General features: G+C 44.2%; 1 protein-coding gene across 2 annotated transcripts in view; it reads right to left on the minus strand.

The window, feature by feature from the left end:
• DOCK4 (dedicator of cytokinesis 4) overlaps positions 1 to 13660 on the minus strand; it is a 422569-nt gene that overhangs the window by 5889 nt on the left and 403020 nt on the right. For both annotated transcript variants that reach the window (XM_039256914.1, XM_039256913.1), the window contains 10 exons: positions 13463 to 13639; positions 12710 to 12793; positions 9136 to 9255; positions 8686 to 8807; positions 8239 to 8359; positions 7153 to 7234; positions 6874 to 6983; positions 5119 to 5191; positions 3276 to 3389; positions 272 to 336 (listed from right to left, as the gene is read on the minus strand). In XM_039256914.1, the coding sequence (XP_039112845.1) occupies positions 272 to 336; positions 3276 to 3389; positions 5119 to 5191; positions 6874 to 6983; positions 7153 to 7234; positions 8239 to 8359; positions 8686 to 8807; positions 9136 to 9255; positions 12710 to 12793; positions 13463 to 13639 (1068 nt within the window). The remainder of the gene's footprint in view (positions 1 to 271; positions 337 to 3275; positions 3390 to 5118; positions 5192 to 6873; positions 6984 to 7152; positions 7235 to 8238; positions 8360 to 8685; positions 8808 to 9135; positions 9256 to 12709; positions 12794 to 13462; positions 13640 to 13660) is intronic.

Genomic DNA, 13660 nt, shown 5'->3' on the forward strand with positions numbered 1-13660 from the left:
TTTCTTTCCCAATTCAGTGTATAACACAGACTCACTTTCCCCATTTGGAGAATGAGGCTAATAATCTGAAAACAAATGGCTTCATTCATGGAAACAGCTCTCTGAAAGGTAAGTCTAGCATTTTCTTTTCAATCCTCCTCCACCCCTTCCTTAGATATTCTGTGTCTGGCCTGTACCAATGAAAGCACCTCAGTGATACACCAGGAATGAGTCCTAAGGAAAGAAGGAATGTGGGCCAGTCTCTAGCCGTGGTCTAAATAAGAGTCGGTACCTTCAGTGGAGATCTCCCAGCAGGCGAGGGGGACACTGACGTCGTCGTATGTCTTGCTGGTGAAGCTGTAAACAGAGAGAGAAATCCTTTCAATTCAGAAAAACCAGAAAGGTGACTACCTGCAAATGCCCTCTAGGTACAAACCCCTACAGATGGCCCAGTGCCCAAGGCCCTCCTAGGCAAGGGGGTATGGGAGAAACTAAGTGACACCTATCAAAAATAGCTTCCTCACAAAGGATGGCAGCACCAAGCCAGTGGAGAATTAGTGAAAAGCCACCAGCGCATGCATGATGCTATACAGAAGTGACAGAGGCTCGAACTGGTCCCATGTCCGAAAAGTCCAAAAGCTTTTCCCCTGCCCAGTCTATTTCAAAAGGTGCTTTTAGGTGTGAGGTGCTGGGGAGAAGTCTTTGGAAAATAGCTCCTGACTTTGACCCAGGCAAGCAATGGGAAGACCCAGGCCATCAAAGCAACTTAGAAAGGGCCCATGAGAATAAATTTACACCAGCCGCCTCTTTCACATCCCAATACTCCCGAAACAGAAAACCCTTGGCCACGTCCAAATAAGAAGTGAGAAGTTTTCTGTTTCTCTCCCTAATGCTCCAACTCAGGTCTTCCCTTTGTCCCTGTGGGGTGGGTGTTGGGGCGGGAGGAGGGGGTGGAGTGCAGTGGATTTCATCATTATGGCAAAGAACTGCTCTCCCTTTGTTTCTCTCACTAGGCTTTCAGCCCTACGTATGGGATTCAGGTCAGGTGATGGCACTCCTCCGTGTGCTTGTAGGGCATATCCAGCCCCCAGGAGCATAACCAGGCACAGTGAGAGCTGCCCTGACGGCCCATTGTGGTGAGGGTGAGCCAGATTTCCCAGTTCCACCTACAGAGATTTCTGTGAGTTCAGGGTTTGTGGCTCTGCGATAAGCTGCCCTTCTCCCGGCTGTCAAAGGGAGGTTTGCAACGCTTAAGAAAGCTAGAGAGAGGCTGAAGGAAACAAAGACAGACAGTTACGGATTCCCCAACAGTGACCATGGATGACGACAGGAGGACAGACCAGGAGAGCAATCAGTGCAGAAGGGAGGCTGGTTCTGCCAGGTTCCATCGGGAGAGGTGGGTCACCCGCGTGCTCTGGGTGTGGGGGACCAGGGAGAGTGGCCCACTGCTGCTCTCCCCTGCGCGCTAGGGCATGCCACCAGCACCGGCTACATTCCAGCACCAGCGTTTAGATCTCCTATCCTGTCCACGGTGGCTGCTGATTACGGAAGAAGATCTCGTATGCTTGGAGAAACGGATCCTGGCCGGGAACCAGATTTCTCCCACTGCTGTGCATGGCACAAATCAAGGGTTCCTGTAGCCGACCATCTGCTTCCTCCTGACTCAGGCATTCAGTGGCCCCATCCCTGTGGACTCCACAGCAGCCCTCGCAACTATGGCATGTCCACAGAGATGTTTCTCCAGAAAGGCCTTCTCCCACAGAGACCTAAAATAGTTCCATCAGCATCCTTGCCTTCGAGTTTGAATGGGCCTAGGAACTTAACTACCATCAATATTACTGTTCCTTTGAAAATGCTTTCCAAGTTTCCAACATCAGTGATGAATAAGGTACCAATTATTTGACTGATGAATCTTAGCTGTCCAGGGTGACAGTGGTATTCTCATGCAGATTACCAATGAAGCCTGGTTTTTTCTTATTGTGTCTAAACATCTCACAAAGCCTTTCAAAACCTGTTGGGGACTTTTAGTTTTGGCAAGTATAGAACAAACTGCGCAGCACACAGTGTATTTTAAAAAGACAGAGAAAGTTTCTTCGTTAAAAAAGAAAAGGGAAAGATGAGATGCTACTAGACAGCAAATGAAACATGAGTGATCAACCCAGAAAAATCTATGAAGGAATTGTCATATTTTCTCTTGCCTTTAGGCCAGTTGTATTTGTAAAGCTTCAAAACTACTCTTGACAGGGGCACCTGGGCGGCTCCGTCGGCTGAGCATCCGACTTCGGCTCAGGTCATGATCTCACGGTTTATGGGTTCGAGCCCTGCATCGGGCTCTGTGCTGACAGCTAGCTCAGAGCCTGGAGCCTGTTTCAGATTCTGTGTCTCCCTCTCTCTCTCACCCTCCCTTGCTCACGCTGTCTCTCAGAAATAAATAAAACATTTTTTAAAAATTAAAAAAAAACTACTCTAGACATATGTGACTGTTGAAAAGACTCTCCCCTTCACCATGATAGGTCAAGTCAGCAGAAGCAGGTCCTAAAGACTGAACCGTATCAGGGTCACTAAGCAAATGGCTATTCAGTTGGAAAGGGTGCCTGTTATTGCTATAAGCTCACAGAAAAAGTTCCTTTGGAATTTTCACTGGTTCTCAAAATCTAGACAGGTTTGGTAAAATATCAATTCTAGGCCTTTACTGCAGAAGTGGTGACTTCCTGATTCAGTAGGTCTAAGGTCAGGCCTAAGAATTTGCTTCTTAAAACATTACCAGAGGGGATGCAGTACCCTCAATCAGCCCCTTGAGAAATCTTGCTCTTGAATACAGACTTCTCTATGCAAGGGACAGCAGTGGATGTGCGGTCAATTGTTCCCCACAAGCCTATTAAGTTATCGTTAGTCAGTTCCTATTAGGGGCAACATGAAACCCTGGCATCAGTCCTAAGTAAGAGTGAAGTGGCTGAGTTAGCAGAGCTTGACAGGAATGAGGTGGGTCAAGCAAAGGACAGAGAAAATTCTACTGGCTTGGCAAGGTTAGGGTACCTGCCCAAATTCCGAGGATAGTGCCAGCAAGAGAACATTCCACAAAATCTGTCTATGGAGTTGATAAGGAATGGAGCGCTGTTTGACTTAGTGTAGTGAGAAGTGCAGGAAAGAGGGAAAACACTGTAAATGAATTATGCAGCTACTAAGGTTTTTACCTCAGACATCAAATGCCTACCTTTCTCTGAGGAATTCACAAGCTGGAGTAGTCATAAAAGTGATTTTATAAAAGTGATTGTTCAAATGCTTCAAATACCCACCAGTTTGTGTGGGTCTTGGAGGGACAGGGGGAGAGAGAATTTTCCCACTATCCGACATGTTCTTGGCTTCTTTCCCACTGTCCAGGCTCCAGCTGCTAGGGGTGGGATTCACAGCTGGAAGGGAATAACACAGCTAAAAACACACCATCCACTTTGCCCTTTGAACACTTGCAATCTTAGAAGAAAGTCAAATTATCCAGAATGAAAAAAAATCAACTGGATTAAAAAAACAACAACAGGAAACCTCCTACACACTAGACCTTTATTTAACTGCTTACCTCACAGTTACAGTTGACATTTAATTGGGTGATAGCATGTCTGTTATTTCCCCACAAGCAGTCTAACAGAACTACAGATCTCTACAAGATCGTAGAATCTTATTGAGAATTACAAATGTGTTTAGATGCTGGATAACAGATGGAGGATGTAGTCACTAAACTATTTTAAAACTTTTAAAACTATTTTTAGTGGAACTTTCTGGACAAGTGGCATCCAAAAAGGGGAAAGTCAGTGAAAGGCTAATATTTCAAATGCCTGGCAGAATTACCATGCTACCCCATCCTGACGACCAACTATTTGAGAAAAGAACTCTTGTTGCTGAAATCAATGGATTACAGCGAAGTATGTCCTGAAAAAAGTAATTTGGAATACTGACAGTATCATTTCTTTTTTGTAATTTGCCTGTTCCATGCTTCAGTAAGGTGCAGAAATATGGAATAACCCTGTTAGGAACAAGGGTAAGACACACAAGATTATAAATAGCTGCTATGAAATACGGTTCTGCTTCTGTAGAAGCAAGTCTTTAGAGTTCCTGTAGCTTGCTCCCTGGACAGACACTGCCATCTGGTGGACACATATAGAAATCCAACATTTCACTCTAAACTACCACAGTCATTTAATGGGTCGTTAAAATAATTTTTGTTTGTTTTAAATTTGCTTTGTGGGTTCCTTTGGTAGAAGCGGTGAGAAAAATACTAAGCTCTCTAGGCAAAGATTAATATCTGACTTGAAACGTTAAGCAAAATTTGTGTTTTAAAATAATTTTGGCTACCTTCTCACTAATTTCAATCTCCCAAGGAAAGTTTTAATCTGTCCGTGTACTCAAATGACAATACAGTTTAGTTCTTAATGAGGACAATTAAAGTGCACTTTATGGGAACATTTCATTAGTGACTCTTGATTCATTGGCTTCTGGGACCACTTGATTTTTGAGGCCTGACCCTGAGAAAGGCAAATGGGTGACTTGCTGCAAGCCCCCACCTGCACAGTGGAGGAAATCACATTTAATCTGCTCTTCATCTTCTGCTGTGTTGCACAGACTGATGCTAATTGGCTATTAACTGCGATGCATGTGTTTCTCATTTTGTGTGACCTTGAGGCAGGGCACACTCCATTATGCACTGGATTGCCATTCTTAAACAGTATCTGAGTCCCCACAAACAAAAGATGAACTGGCAGAGTGAGCTTTGTAAAGGAAACAAAGGGTGGGATCAGGCAATCAATCTGGGGAGGTGCTAGTTTCACTCTGCTGAACGAGTATCTAATTGGCAGCTTTGTTACAGGGAATGCTGGAATTGCTTGGTGACCTGACACCAAAGGCCATTTAACAGAGGAGTTCCTAACTTGCTCAGATTCTGCTGTTAAATCCTACAAGGAAACAGTTTTGAAAGAATGCGTCATCAGTCGCTGTCTTTCATTAATCCCCTAAAGGGCAAATTAGTCCCGATCCTTAAAGATCTGACGATCTGCCTTCCACACAGACACACGGAAGACTGGAGGAAATGAAGACGAAACACACCCTTCCACATTTCAAGCCTGATGAAGGGGCTGGCTTTATACCCACCTTTCTCAGGTGCACAAAGATTTGGGTCACTGCGTGGCAAGGCCCCATCTCCAATATGATTAAACAGCAGCCTCTGGAAAGGTACAAGAGTCTATTTTTACGATGCAATTTGCTGTCATGTGAGACCTTCTAGAAAATGAGATGATTGTCTCATTACTGAAACTTTCTGTTCAAAATAATTTTTACATGGTAATTTTTCTTCGTGTATGGTGAGCCTATGAACCAGGAATTCGATTATACTTAAGGAAAAAAGAGAAGAGCCTTAGGTTTTAAAAGTTTGTATTAGATTTAAGTGTAAATAGTAAATAGGTCTTCATAAAGGGTTAAACAGTAAGGAGCAATTAAGCTATGGTGCTCTTTATAAATATGAATGCTAGACTGGTGATATGAAATGCAAATAAGAATTAAAAAATATTAGCTCAAAAAATCTCTAGTGAATGGACACGTTTTTGATCCTAGGTTAAAAACAGGAAATGGACAATAGTCTACAATTTTTGACCCATGAAAATGCCACTTGCACATGGTTCTACCTAACACAGGAAAAGAAAAAGTGCGAGTTCTTCACAGGAGATGCACCACAGCAATGTGTAGCATCGAGCCCTTGGTTACCACGCACTGCTTCACGTTCTACCCAAAGCGGAAAAGTTGGAGGCTAATCAGGGAAGGCTTTCAGAGTCCCCCATGCTGGCAACACATACTCCTGGAGCAGATGGAAGAGAGCGTGAAGTTCCCTCACAACACCAAGCGACAAAGGGAAATTAAACTGGGGAGCTGGTTCAGCCAAACGCACTCAGAGAATTTCTGCGAGACATCAGTGCTGTGCAGATGAGGTATCCTGGGGCTTTCGGGAAGATTACACAATCAGCAAAGATAAACCAATCAAGCCACATCCCACTCGCTCTCATCCATTTCCAGATGCAGCTACAGACTTCTGCCAGGATGGTGTAGAAAAACAGAAAAATTAGCTGGAACATAAACAACAAGTATAGTTCTCCGCTCCTAAGTTACTCCCAAAGCATCTGTAAAACCCAGGGTTACCCAACCTTGGAAACCACCCTTCATGGCCCTTGAAGTGCCCAGAGGGCCAGGCCTTTGGCTTTGCCCTCACCCGGACTAAGAGGGATCACTTCAAAACCAAGTCCGGGCAGGACGTGAGGGCCACGGTGCTTTACTCCTGAGGGGTGCAGGGAAAGCCTGGGCCGCCAGCTGCTTCTCCCTCAGTGCACTAGAGAAGAGTGGCAGAGGAGAACAGAAACGGTCCCTGCACCCCTGGGAACCTCAGAAAGGAACAATGTAAGCTCTCTCAAACTAGGTAGAGGTCAAAAGAAAGGCTGCAGGATAGATCATGCTTCTCCTGAACGGCCTTTTGTTAATGTAAAAAGCTGCTCCAGATTTCTGCTACGCACACATGCAAACACACGCAGACACTCCAACGCATCCACCTAATTACCCCTTGTAATGTTTAAACAGCAGCAGTGAACTACAGAGTCAGGTCAAGGAGGGTGAAATCATTTCCCATTTTCTGCTCAGCTTTCCTGCTCAGGCAACAACCCTTGTATCTGCATCGGAAATACGGCTCCAACAAAGTGCGAGCAGTGGGCATGGAACAGAGGGTCGCCCTTCACTCAGACGGACTTGTTGTCTAACACAGCCCAGCTGGCTGCCTCTGGCAGGGACGGCATTTCTCTGCAGAGACAGGTAAGCGAGTCCGGGCATGTGCTTGTTTTCTAAGCGTCTCTGTCCCACAAGGACTACCTGAGAAGGCTCCACGGGTGTTGGGTAGATGGCACTGCATGGTCTCTCTCTCGGGGACAGGCAAGAGTTTTCTCTGGAATGTTTGTGTTTGTCAGACAACAAAGGGGAAGCTGGGGAGAAAAGAAAGGAAGGGTCATCAGGGGGTGCTGCTGGACCAGTCTGGAGGACAGGGCTTGTGTGCGGGGACAGCGAGCCATGGTTCAGGAGACCCAAGCCACAGGTCCCGGGGGCTGGAGATTCTGTGGGCACCCTCAGTGTACCCCACGCCTGGGCACTGACCTCTGGCACTCGATGGGGCAGAACTTGTCACGTTAGGCGAAGCAGAGTGAGTAGAACTCAAGCTTGAGGTAGACGGACTTGGCTGGAAATACACGGGAGCCATTATCACACACTGCTTGGAGGCTTCGGACAACACTGACATATTTAAAACAAAATCACTGCCCTTTTTTTTTTTTTCAAAGTAGCAAAAAAAAAAAAAAAAAAAGACAAAAAGGAAAAGCCATTTAGAAATCTAGAAAAATCTCAGACCAAGAAAGAAGAGTGTCTGAATTAATCAAGAATCCAAGACTTAAGCAAAACAGTCTAAAAAAAACCCCTGAGATTTTGACTCCTGCCAAGGGAAGACATTTGTTAGTTGTGGTGACCTACTAGGACTCAGGACCAGCCAGCAGCACGCTCCCAGCCCAGGGCACGGCACTAGGTGAGCGCTTCTAAGAGGCAGAAGACACTCCTCCTGGTGTTCTCCAAAACCGTGTTCGAGGCATGAATTCCACAATATGTATTATGCCCCTTTTCTAAAAACAGTGGTGAGGAAAATTTCAACTTGTTCTTCCTAAACTGTTACAAACACCATATTAGCAGTGTCTAAATAAAATTTCGTGTTGCAAGAGTTGCAGTAACGTTCTTATACACTGTATGTTTTCTTCCTTTAGTAAAAATGTTTGTTATGAAAACTTGCTGACATGTACCTAGGCAGAGAGATGTTATAATGGACCTCTCAACCACGGACTGTGAAGCAAAAAGGCCACTTAGCAATGCTAAGAGGCAGCTGGCATGTGGTCAGATGCTCCCAGAGTCCCCAGATGAAGAAGCAAATCCGAGGTAGGGTCCAAAGCTAACCCTGTAAAGCTTGCCTGGTTTCCCATTCTTGCTCATGTCTTCTGAGAGTGGATGGGCAGTTTGGAGACAACTATCTTTGTAGATTCCAGAGACCAACAAAGCAGTAAGAGTGTTTAAAGGTTTGTCCTTAACTCAAGTTCTTGCTCGCAGATCTGTTCGTTAGCACAGCAGAGTGAACAGAAACTCTCACGATTGAGACAGAAAAGGAATACACACGACCAGACGATTAAAAAGCTAATCAAGTACCTGCATGTTAAAGACTTCATCAGAGCTTTCTGATTGCCCTGTAATATTGCTTACTTCAGCAGAAGCTTGTGAGGACAGTGAGGAGGAAGAATATCGGTTGACAGCTGGGTAACTTAATGGGCTGTTTTGGGGGAAAAAAAATGGTCATTAACTCAGTCTCCGAACTGTACTTCATCACATGCTGGCATGGTATAAAACCAAAGGGAAAAAAATATACATCCCGTTTTGTTGTCTCCTGTTTGCCTCAATATAATCAAATGTTTGAGTTTGTTTATTTCTCATGCTGTTGCTGTTTTACCAGTGGCAGATGTCTGCAGCTGCCTTGCGGGTTAATTATTTCATTAAGAAATAGCGTATTTGACAAATTGTGCCATAAAGAATGAGAGAATCGTTCCCAATCATCTTGTGGGGATGCCACATTATAAGATAATTCAGAATATGACTTACCTGCGTCTAGGAATTACCCTGGTACCATCTGGGCTCATAGAAGCAGGTGCCGAGTTTCTACACACGCGAGGGCTTCCATTAGGAAAGTGGACTGGACTGGCTTGTATACAAGCAGAGAACTCCTAGAGATGTAGTCAAGTACATATTTAAGAGTCACTACATGGGCAAAGTAACTGGTGAGGTATTTTAGTATACTGTGATGAGGCTAAGAGGTTATAATGCTAAGTTTCAGTATTATTAAGCTTTCTCGCCCTTACTTTTTGGTTCTCATAAAAGCTGAACATGGAAAATAGAAGATCATCCAATTTTAATATTGGAGGACTCCCTGGTAAAGTGATGCAGTTTGATAGAAAAACCAAAAGATGTCACTATTGGATACTTCAACGTCCCTCTAATGAAAAGCAAATGGCAGGGGTCAGACTGCCCCCTATGGACACTCTTTGTACATACCTGTATCCCTAAACTTGACTTCATCACAAAGAACTGGTCCACCAGCTTTTTGTGTAAGGGTCTCATATCTTGAGGTACAAACTTCTCATGCACGGCCAAACCAAATTCCAAAATCTGTGCCTTGATAATAGATAAGGAAGAAACCCACATCAATAAGGAACTCTACTAAGTGCGTGCAAAGGAGTCAAGTACTGCACCATGCATTCTGCGTGCATTACTGTGAATCTTCTCTATCCCATGAGATAGGGACAATCCTTCACTTACAGGTGAGGGTCAGAAAGCTCTTGCATGTGCTAAAAGACACATGGGGATTCAAACTTAGGTCATTCTAATTCCAAAGACTCGATTTCCCTGCTAACCTTTCTTTCCCATGTATCTGAGATCTGTAATAACAACCCTCTTAAGCAAATATGTGTCCCTTCGGCCCCCTTCTACACTTGCCAGGATTGGGAAGGAGCAGCTCCCTATCAGTGGGATCAGGTTCTTCTCCCTGAGGGATCTCCTTCCTGGACGGTACTCTCTTTTCCACATTACTCTTCCAATCTTCCATCAGGCTCTTCTGTGCCCATCCACCCCTCCCTCAGATTTCCAAAATTTGTAGAGGGGGACATAGAGATAAAGTAGGAACAGGAATTCTATAATAGTTGCTATGCTTTTTGTTTTTGTTAAAAGCTATTTTTCTTGTTCACTTATTACAATGCAATAATTGGAGCAGCTCCTACTACAAAAAAAAAAAAGATTTCTTGCTCTGAGGATACAAAAGAGATGAACATAACATTCAAGTTTCTTTTGTCCTTCAGGTATTAATCGTGCTTAATTCCTTCGATGTGAGTATCAGCTGTCTTTTACACTTCAAAAAATGCCCCACACTAAAGTGGTCAAAAGAGCAAACTGCACTGACTGTGAGGAAAGCAAATCACACCATTGGCACAATGGTTTTTATCTTTACAGCGTGGGAAGATTCGAGATTGAAAGCTCAGGTCAAACATGACTGAGCCTGGTGGGTTAGAGCATCCAGAGACTTCCCAATAGGGACAGGATTGTGGCAGCTCCTACCCACCACCAGTGTATTTCCATAAAGATAAAAATACTTTAAACACCAATGACACCTTTCAAAGGAGCAGTAAGAGTGGAATGTATGTCTGAGGCCTAAGTCTGATGAGGGTTGGAAGGGCACGGAAGAGTTGACCTCATGGGTAGGACTCCAGTCTCCATTTTAAACACTCGCTGTTAGGCAACTTCTCGCTCGCTCTCTCTCTTTTTTTTTTTTTTAATGTTTTTTTATTTATTTTTGAGACAGAGAGAGACAGAGCATGAGAGTGGGAAGGGCAGAGAGAGAGAGAGACACAGAATCCAAAGCGGGCTCCAGGCTCTGAGCTGTCAGCACAGAGCCCGATGTGGGCCTCAAACTCACAAACTGTGAGATCATGACCTGAGCTGAAGTCGGAGGCTCAACAGACTAAGCCACCCCGGCACCCCAGGCAACCTCTCTTTTGTCCAAATCAGGTTGAAGGTTGGGTTCTCCAGGAAGCTGACTCTGGAATGGAGAATAGGATGTTACTGGGGAGTCGCCTGGAATCAATCCTTGCCTGTGTGAGGGAGGGGCAGAGGGAGGGCTTGACTAAAAAGCAGCCGAGACATAGGGCAGTCACAGCAGCCTCCGCTGACACCAGGGGAGCTCTGGGCCTCAAACAGGCTGTCAGAGCTCTGCTGTGTTGGGCCCAAAGGGCCAGGCTTTATATCTCTTCCACGGTCACTGGATGTGGGCCATCCAGGAAGGGGGTCATCTTGGGCCAGGCAGTGCTCTGTAGCTCAGGCAATAGCTGAAGGACTTGAGAGTCACAGGTATCTGTCAATGGCCCCTGCTCCCACCAGCTAGGGCCATAAGTCCTTTCTGGAAGAGACAGTAGGGCAGTGCATCTCTGAGTCTATTAGATAGTTTGTATCTGAACCACCTCAAAGAAGTCCAGAGGAGCGTGGTGCCCTAGCTAACCGAAACCCCTCCTACTATAGTCTGGCAAAGATGACACGACTTGGCCAAGGTCACATTGCAGTCACCTGTACTGATTGTCCTATGGCAGAAATCTAAAGTTTCCTATAACAAGGGTCTTTCCACAAGGACCTACGAATATAATCAGGCAGGATATGGAGGAAACAAATGTTCCTGATTTTCTTTTTCTTTTTTTAATGTGTATTCATTTTTCAGGGAGGGGGAGAGAGAGAGAGGGAGACACAGAATCCAAAGCAGGCTCCAGGCTCTGAGCTGTCAGCACAGAGCCTGATGCAGGGCTCAAACCCATGAATCGTGAGATCATGACCTGAGCCAACGTCAGACATTGAACCGACTGAGCCACCCAAGCACCTCCTGATTTTATTTTTCTTGTGAACCTTCTTGGCCCTTTTAATTATAATTCTGGAAACGAATTCAGTCAGACTGAATATAGCAAGTAAGAGACCTCCAGTGAGGCAAACCACTCTTACTTAAGAGACTGTGTTTAGGTTAAATACAAATTTTTGAGTATCAACAAAGGCTACACTTATTCCATAATCCTAAGAGTTAGATAATCTAACCTGCTCACTTCTAGTATCTACATCATCCCCAGGCCCATGGTGAGAACTTATTCTCTATTTCCTTGCAGGTCAACTTCAAGTAACTCCTTCTTCTTTTCCAGAAGCTGCATACCCAGCCCTCTTCCAGCCATAGTCCCTGTCCACCATCACTTTTCTCCCTAGTATTAAATCCTGTGGATTAAGCTTGCAGAGCATAAATATGGACTAAAATCAGATCCAACCTCATCATTTTCTAATCCAAAAGGGCATGCCCTATTTATTAATTAGTTTGGTATTATCAAGTAGAAAGAGATGCCCTGGCCACATTTTATAATATGTATTCCATTTTTTTTATAGAATAACCATCATGTCTCCCACCTCAGAGGTTTTCAAACCATTTGCAGGCCAGGAGCTATCAACAGGAATATAGCAGGCAAGAGATTACGCTAGGCCTTTGTACTTGATGGAACTAAATAAAAATAAACTGTGCTTCCTTGGAGTAGAAAATGATGAGGTTGGATAAGTTTTGTGCCTATCATATCACCTATAGGCTTCGTCTGCAAGACATGATGCTGTTTAAAGCAAAGTCTATTGATTGCTCCCTTCGTATAACACTTAAGTCAGAATCTCATGCCTTCATTCACTCATTCATTTATCTATTCATTTGTTTTGAGTTGACCTGGACTCATGTGAGCCCAAAATGGTGAGTGAAAAGTTGGCTTCAAGACTCCAGCAAGTTGTTAGGGAGAGAACATTCAAACACTATTCTAAGAGACTGCATGAAGTTGTCTGTTTTAAGGGGCTGCCATAGTTTACTCACTGTTAAATTTACTCTTGCTTCAAAGTGGGAAGGTGAAGTAAAAACTAGCAATTTCAGATACATTACAGATGAATCTATAACCCTTGACTGACCGTGTCCGTTGGACACCAATGGAAAAAACCAAGTCGACGGGTCTCCGGGTAACCATGCACACCTATCTCGGCAGGAGAGAGAGAAGCTGATTGGCTTCTGTCCCCACCTTACCTGCTCAAGCATCAGCTCTCTTAAGCGTGCAATTTTCTCTCCATCTTCAGGGTGACTTAAGATATAGTCTTTAACAAAAAATGCCTACAAAGAGAAGGGATAATCAGTTTAGTTCAGGAGAGTTAAAAAGGAAGTGAAAGACATAGTTGCTTCTTAAGACCTGGCATCTTTTTTAAAAATTTATTTATTTTGTGGGGGGGAGGAACAGAGAGAAAGGGAAAGAGAATCCCAAGCACGCCCTGTGTTGTCAGCACAGAGCTCGATGTAGGGCTCAAATTCACAAACTGCGAGACCATGACCTGAGCCCAAATCCAGAGCTGGATGTTTAATCGACTGAGCCACTCAGACGACCCATGGACCTGGTGTCTTTAAAGAAACACCATTGTAAACCACATTTCTGGGGCAGAAGGAGTACTTTAAAGTATCTGCTTTTAAAGAAGATCAAACTTTTCTGTGAACCTCTTTGCACAGGGACATGGTTTTAGGTAGACATTTATTGAACAATCCTGATACTCTCACTACTTTATTCATCCAAGAAGACAAACACACACACTTTTTTCCTCAAAATATCATATTGGAAAATGGAGTAAGTGTGCATCACAAACGACTATATGTGTGCTCTGTTTAACAAAGAACTCTGTGTCATTTGTAGCCCAATATTAGCACGTGGATGTGCATACGTATTTTGAAAAAAGGCTCCTGAAGCCCTAAGAAATCACATTTAGAATCTTTCAAATGATACCTAATCCTCACCTCTTGATACCTGGAAACTCCACCATTAACCGCAGCATCTATGACTCCATTCAGGCACATGGTCAAGGGATTAATATTCTGCATCTGTCTTGTCTGACACTGACTAATCAGAGTCTTCAGCTGCTGATTCTTGTTTTCCAACACTTCGATTGCATTTTCCAGAGGACTCATTTCTACCTGAGAAGCAAATGAGCATAA

Source organism: Hyaena hyaena, unplaced genomic scaffold (assembly GCF_003009895.1).
Source record: "Hyaena hyaena isolate Hyena2069 unplaced genomic scaffold, ASM300989v1 scaffold_594, whole genome shotgun sequence".
In the NCBI taxonomy this organism is placed as follows: domain Eukaryota; kingdom Metazoa; phylum Chordata; class Mammalia; order Carnivora; family Hyaenidae; genus Hyaena; species Hyaena hyaena.